Here is a 7,637-nt window from a genome sequence, read left to right on the forward strand (position 1 = left end):
ACTCCCCCGGCGGAATTCAAATTCCGCGGCTAGGGGGAGTGTACAATTTAAATCAGGCGCGTTCCCGCGCCGATTTAACTGCGCATGCGCCGCCGGCGGTATTTCCCAGTGCGCATGCTCCAAATGACGTCGCTAGGACGTCATTGTTTTCGGCGGCAACGTAAATTCCGGCCATCCATAATCCCAACCGACTTACGCAAACGACGTAAAAATTTGAAACTCTGCGCGGGAAACGACGGCCATACTTAACATTAGCTACCCCTCATATAGCAGGGGTAACTATCCGCCGGAAAAAGCCGAACGCAAACGACGTAAAAAAAAAAAAAAAAAAGCGACGGGCGGGGCGTTAGTTTCTGAATCGGCGTATCTCCTCATTTGCATATTCGTTGCGAGTAAAACACGAAACGCCACCTAGCGGACAGCGTAAGATTGCAGCCTAAGATCCGACAATGGCCCAGATTCAGGTAGCAATTGCGCAGCGCATAGTTACGCAGCGCAATTTCTGACTTGCGCCCGCGTAACGAGTTCTCCTGATTCAGAGAACTCGTTACGCCGACTGCAGCCTAAAATCTGCGTGGCATAAGGCTCTTACGCCACGCAGATTTTAGGCTGCATTCTAGCGATGGCCGCTAGGGGGCGCTCCCATTGTGATCTGTGTATAGTATGCAAATTGCATACTAACACCGATTCACAACGTTGCGCGAGCCGTGCGTACGCAAATTACGTAGTTTGCGTACGTCGGGTTTCGCGTAACGTTACACATCCTAATAGCAGGCGCTACGTCGTTTGCGTAAGTGAACCGTGAATGGCGCTGGACGCCATTCACGTTCACTTTGAAGCAAATGACGTCCTTGCGACGTCATTTGCCGCAATGCACGTCGGGAAAGCTTCGCCGACGGAGCATGCGCTGTACGCTCGTCGCGGGAGCGCGCCTAATTTAAATGATTCCCGCCCCTGGCGGGATCATTTACATTGCGCGCGCTTACGCCGGGCAATTTTGCCGGCGCGCCCTCGCAATTTACGGAGCGACTGCTCCGTGAATCGAGGGCAGCGCAAATTATTTGCGGGGGCGCAGGGCAAAGTCGTTGCCCTGTGCCTCCGCAAATAATGCGCAAGTCGTACCTGAATCCGGGCCAGTGTAAGTCACTAAGGGAGATCTATGCGGAACCTGATTCTTAGGAATCAGTCGCATAGATCCGACCGTCGGATCTCAGAGATACGACGGCGTATCAGGAGATACGCCGGCGTATACGCCGGCGTATCTCTTTGTGAATCTGGCCCCCTGTGTACAACTGACTAAAATATCAGATATGATTTTCCTCGCTATAACGGAGTCTCTCCCATCTCTTCTCAGGTTGCTGTGCCTTTTGGGTCTTCCCCTGCTTCCAGTGCGCCACGGTCAGCGAACACGGCGAGTGCCTGTGCCTCCCCCTGCTGGACACAGGGTGCCTAGGCTATTCTCCGGCCTGTCCCCCTATATCTCTGGCAATGCGGGCATCTGTCCGGGAGCGGTACAAAATTCCCGTAAGTACCTGGCTGGGGCCAAAAGTATGTGACCCTGGGATGAAACGATTACTCTGCATAGGCAGAATTTGGCAAAGAGTGGGAGGGGCTTAAAGGGGAGATCATTAAACAGAAGCAGTGCCTAGTGGCTATATAACAGTCCTTGTACCCGCAGAATATTCCTCATTACTTCGCACAGCACATTACATTACATGGGAATTACACAGACACACATAAACCTCAGGACAAAGGATATTTATCACACACTAAACCTTTCCATTGCTTTCCATGCAGACTGACTATCTGAGCCAATGGGAACTTCAATACAATTAGAAGGCAGATTCTGGCATGAAGGGAAACTCTGATGTAAGGGGGTATTTGGTCACCAGAGCCCCCCCCCCCTCCCCCTTACACAGCAGTCCCCAGAGTTCCCCCTTACACTAGAGTCCTCAGAGTTCTCTTTTAGATCAGACTCCACAGATTTCCTTTTACATCAGACTCCACAGAGTTCCCCTTTACATCAGAATCCACAGAGTTTCCCCTTTACATCAGACTCCACAGAGGTCTCCTGTACATCAGGCTCCACAGAGTCCCCTTTACATCAGGCTCCACAGAGTTCCCCTTTACATCAGACTCCACAGAGTTCCCCTTTACATCAGACTCCACAGAGTTCCCCTTTACATCAGACTCCACAGAGTTCTCCTTTACATCAGGCTCCACAGAGTTCCCTTTACATCAGACTCCACAGAGTTCCCTTTACATCAGACTCCACAAAGTTCTCCCTTACATCAGACTCCGCAGAGTTCCCTTTACATCACATTCCATAAGGTTTTCCCCTACATTAGACTCCACAGAGTGCCCTTTACATCAGACTCAACAGAGTTCCCCTTTACATCAGACTCCACAGAGTTCCCCTTTACATCAGACTCCACATAGTTCACCTGTACATCAGACTCCACAGAGTTCCCATGTACATCAGACTCCACAGAGTTCCCATGTACATCAGACTCCACAGAGTGCCCTTTACATCAGACTCAACAGAGTTCCCCTGTACATCAGGCTCCACAGATTTCCCTTTACATCAGAATCCACAGAGTTTCCCCTTTACATCAGAATCCACAGAGTTTCCCCTTTACATCAGACTCCACAGATTTCCCTTTACATCAGACTCCACAGAGTTCCCATGTACATCAGACTCCACAGACATCCCCTTTACATCAGACTCCACAGAGTTCCCCTTTACATCAGACTCCACACAGTTCCCCTTTACATCACATTCCATAAGGTTTTCCCCTACATTAGACTCCACAGAGTGCCCTTTACATCAGACTCAACAGAGTTCCCCTGTACATCAGACTCCACAGAGTTCCCCTGTACATCAGACTCCACAGAGTTCCCCTTTACATCTGACAACACAGAGTTCACCTGTACATCAGGCTCCACAGAGTTCCCCTTTACATCAGACTCCACAGAGTTCCCCTATACATCTGACTACACAGAGTTCCCCTTTACATCAGACCCCACAGAGTTCCTTTTACATCAGACTCCACAGAGTTCCCCTTTACATCAGACTCCACAGAGTTCTCCTTTACATCAGACTCCACAGAGTTCCCCTTTACATCAGACTCCACAGAGTTCTCCTTTACATCAGGCTCCACAGAGTTCCCCTTTACATCAGACTCCACATAGTTCTCCTTTACATCAGACTCCACAGAGTTCTCCTTTACATCAGACTCCACAGAGTTCTCCTTTACATCAGACTCCACAGAGTTCTCCTTTACATCAGACTCCACAGAGTTCTCCTTTACATCAGACTCCACAGAGTTCCCCTTTACATCAGACTCCACAGAGTTCTCCTTTACATCAGGCTCCACAGAGTTCCCCTTTACATCAGGCTTCACAAAGTTCTCCCTTACATTAGACTCCACATAGTTCCCTTTACATCAGACTCCACATAGTTCTCCTTTACATCAGACTCTACAGAGTTCTCCTTTACATTAGCCTCCACAGAGTTCTCCTTTACATCAGACTCCACAGAGGTCCCCTTTACATCAGACTCCACAGATATTCCCTTTACATCAGGCTCCACAGAGTTCTCCCTTACACCAGACTCAACAGAGTTCTCCTTTACATGACATTCCATAAAGTTCTCCCTTACATCAGACTCCACTGAGTTCCCCTTTATATCAGAGTCTGCAAGGCTGCCCCTTAGAGTGCAATGGGGAACTCTGCAGACCCTGATGTAAAGAGGGACTCTGCAGACCATGGTATAAAGGGGGGCTATGATGTAAGGGGTCTCTGGTCAGCAGAGCCCCCCCTTACATCTTGTTCTGCAGCAGTGCCCTTTACATCCGAGGTACCCTTTACTTTAGAGTCTTCAGAGTTGCCCCTTACAGTGGGGAAGGAATAATGGCAATATTTAGGAAAAAAAACAACAAAAGAACTCTGTTTTTTTGGTAACAACATACCAGACCCTTATCTGGGTATGGAGACTGGCAGGTCAGTAAAGGGGGTGGGCGAACGATCTAGCGCCCCCCCAAATCATACCAGGCCTTACCACACCAGGTCACATGCCCTCAACATGAAGGGGTGGGTGCTTTGGACAAAGTTTGTCCCCATGTTGATGGGATGTGGGATCTGGGGGCCTCCTTGTTAAAGGGAGCTTCCAGATTCCGATAAGCCCCCCCACCCGCAGAATCTGACAACCATAGCCCAGGATTGTCGAGAAGAGACCCTTGTCCCCATCAACGTGGGGATAAGGTGCTTTGGGGTGGGATGGGGCAACCCCCCCCCCCCCCACCAAAAAGCACCCGCCTCCCCATGTTGAGAGCATGCAACCTGGTATGGTTCAGGAAGGGGGAGCTCGCTTGTCCCCCCCCCTTTTTACTGACCTGCCAGGCTACATGTCTAGGTAAGAGTCTAATATGGATTTTGGGGGGGGGGGGGACCCCATGCCATTTTAGTTTTTTTTTTTTGGCATTGGGTTCCCTTAAAAATCCACACCAAAAATTGAATTTTACTCCTTTTTTTCTTTATAAATGTAATTTTTGCTGCAGCAGGTTCTATACATGGTACAGATGTGCCACTTTACAGGTAGACTAAGGGGACCCCCCAGGCACTATATCTAAAGGAATTTGTATTCATTTTTATTGTTGCACTTTAAGCATAATTAAAATCACTGCTCCTTAAAAAAAAAATTTTTTACATTGATACATGTCCCCCAGGGCAATGTCCCAGCCAACCCCTCCCCCCCATACCCCTTTTTATGGCCAATTACTTGCATATAAGCCTTCAAAATGGGCACTTTTGAGCCATTCTGGTTAGAACTTTTCTCCTGTTCAGGAGTTCTGCTCTGAACCAAACAGGGGGGGGGGGGGGGGTTCGGCCCTCTAGACCTCAGACACAAAATATGAACAAAGAATATCTCGCTATAGACTGTACTTGTCTCAATCCGGAGCACTAAGTGTCATTTCTGTCTGCTGCCTCCTTCCTCTGCTATCTGCATGAGGCATTTCTGACAAGTTTTCCTGACACCAAGAGATAAAAGGTGACAGGGGAGGCACACAGCCTGTGATGGACAGCCTTAGCATTGTTCCTGTGTGCTATGTGAAGGGGAAGGGGGGGTGTCTCTTCCCTTCGATCAGCTCTCAGAGCTCTTCTCACTGTGTTTTGTTGAGTGTAGCTTAAGCTCTCTTCCCCCTTTTTTTCCTGAACTCTCGGACAAGCGTTATAATTTTGCACTTTGAACGGATGTAGAGAAGAGAAGGTAGATGGAAGGATTTACATGTCACCGTAAAGACAGATTGTACCTAATGGTAAAGTACATGGTATGCTCCGCAAGAGACTCCGCAAGAGACTCCGCCTCTTCTATATACACCCCCTTCTGGAAGTGGAGGAAAATACTCATTTATTATCACTGGTACATGTATATTGTATTGTCCTTCAATTGAAGAAGGCCTGGAGACTGAATAACTCTTCTCTCCATCATCTCTCCCCTCCTCTCTCTCCTCTCCTTCCTCCCGCTACTCACCTTTTTGCTTTTACCTTTTCTCTTCCTCTCCTCTACCCTCCTCTCTGTACTATTCTCTTCTCTCCTCCTTCTCCTTTCCCCTCTCTCTCCCCTACCCCTCACTCTCTTCTCCTCCCTACCTCTCTTACCCCTCACGTTCCTCTCCTCCCCCTCTCTTCTCTCCTCCTTCCCTCTCCCCTCTCTTCTCTTCTATCTCTCTCCCCTTATTCTCCTTTCCCCTCTCTCTCCCCTACCCCTCACTCTCTTCTACTCCCTACCTCTCTTACCCCTCACGTTCCTCTCCTCCCCCTCTCTCCTGCTCTCTCCTCTCTCCCCTCACTCTCCTTCCCCCCTCTTCCCTCTCTCTACTTTCTCTTTCATCTCTTCTCTTCCCTCTCTCTCTCTCCTCTCTTCCCTCACTCTCTTCCCTCACTCTCTTCCCTCTCCTCTCTTCCCTCACTCTCTTCTCCTCCCTACCTCTCTTCTACTTCTCACTCTTCTCTCCTCCCTCTCTCCCCCCTCTAATCTTCTCCTCCTGCTCTCTTCTCTCTCTCTTCACTCTTCTTTCCCCCCTCTGTCCTCTCTCTCTTTTCTCCCCTCTCTATCTTCTCTCTCCCCTACCCCTCACACTCTTCTCCTCCCTACCTCTCTTCTACTTCTCACACTTCTCTCCTCCCTCTCTCTCCTGTATCCCCTCTCTCATCTCCCCCTCTAATCTTCTGCTCTGGCTTTTCTCTCCCCTCACTTTTCTTTCTCTCCTCTCTCTCCTCTCTCCCCTCCCTCTCATCTCTCCCCTCCCTCTCATCTCTCCCCTCCCTCTCCTCCCCTCCCTTCACCCTACTCTCTTACTGCTATCTTCTCTCCATTTTCTCTTCTCTTCTCCTCTCTCCCCTTTCACTCTCCCCTCCCTTCATCTTCCTTTCTTTCCTCTCTCCCTTCTCTCTCGTCTACCACTCACTCTCCTCTCTCTTCTCTCTCCTCTGTTTCTCCTCTACCCATTACTCTCCTCTCCTCTCTCACTTCTACCGTCTCTTCCCATTCTATCCTCTACTTCTCACTCTTCTCCCTCTCTCCCCATCACTCCCCTCACTTTCTTTTTCCCCCTCTCTCGCCTATACCCCTTACTCTCCCCTCCTCCCTCTCTCTTCTCCCCCATACTTCACTCTCTCTCCTCACTCTCCCTTTTCCCTTCTTTCCCCTCTTTTTCTATTCTTGACCCCTCACTCTCCTTACCTTACTCTCTCCTCTCTCCCTTCACTTTTTCTCATATCTCTCCAACTTTCACTCTTCTCTCTCCCCTCTCTCCTTTCCCCCTCTTCTCTCTCTCCCCTCTCTCCTTTCCCCCTGTTCTCTCTCTCCCCCCTCTCTTTTCCCCCTCTTCTCTCTCTCCCCTCTCTCCTTTCCCCCTGTGCTCTCTCTCTCTCCTCCTTTCCCCTTGTTCTCTCCTTCTCTCCCCCCAGGGATCGATCTGTGATGACTGCTGTATGCTGTATTGGTGTTTATGCTGTTCCTGGTGCCAGATGGCTCGAGAGATCAAGAGATACAAGAGACCGGCTTCCTTTATGACGGCGCAGACCACCACGGTGACGACGCCAGCGCCGACCTTCGTGTACCCCGTCCCCTCATACCAGCCCCAACCCCAACCAACAAACATTATAAATGTGAACAATGTGAACACAAAGTACTAGTGGAGGGACACAGCCGACCTTCTCAATGGAGGTCCACCCCCCAACGAGGAGACCCTGAGATAGCCCCCTGGGGGGGGGGGAGACACTCTTTGATGATTAAAGATAATTTTAGACACATTTTTCAATCACTTTGTAGTCCTTGTTATGGATTTTTTGAAATAAAAATGACGTACAATATGTATATGCGGGAACACAAAGCCCACAATAAAGTCTCTTTCCCTCCCGAAATGTTTTATTATATTTGTATTTATACTGAAGATAAGAAGAAGGTTGGTGAGAGACGTTATAAAAACCGGCAAATGGAATCATTTCACGTTCCAGCAGCTACCGCCAACATCGGAGGAACGTGCGAGGAAATGTTCAGCCCATGTAAAATGGTCGTTGGAGAACTCGTGTGCTTCAGTGAACAATACAGAGAACGTCGTCGTCAGTCCTCT

At 49.3% G+C, this 7,637-nt stretch overlaps 1 protein-coding gene across 1 annotated transcript; it reads left to right on the plus strand.

The window, feature by feature from the left end:
* Positions 1-1,354: 1,354 nt before the first annotated feature.
* On the plus strand, positions 1,355-7,349 carry LOC120931045 (cornifelin homolog B-like; the record flags this gene model as incomplete). Its single annotated transcript, XM_040342170.1, is given in 2 exon segments — positions 1,355-1,524; positions 6,973-7,349. Coding segments are annotated over 2 exon segments (398 nt in total), but the record flags the coding sequence as incomplete, so codon positions are not given.
* Positions 7,350-7,637: the final 288 nt, after the last annotated feature.

Source organism: Rana temporaria, chromosome 3 (assembly GCF_905171775.1).
Source record: "Rana temporaria chromosome 3, aRanTem1.1, whole genome shotgun sequence".
NCBI lineage: Eukaryota > Metazoa > Chordata > Amphibia > Anura > Ranidae > Rana > Rana temporaria.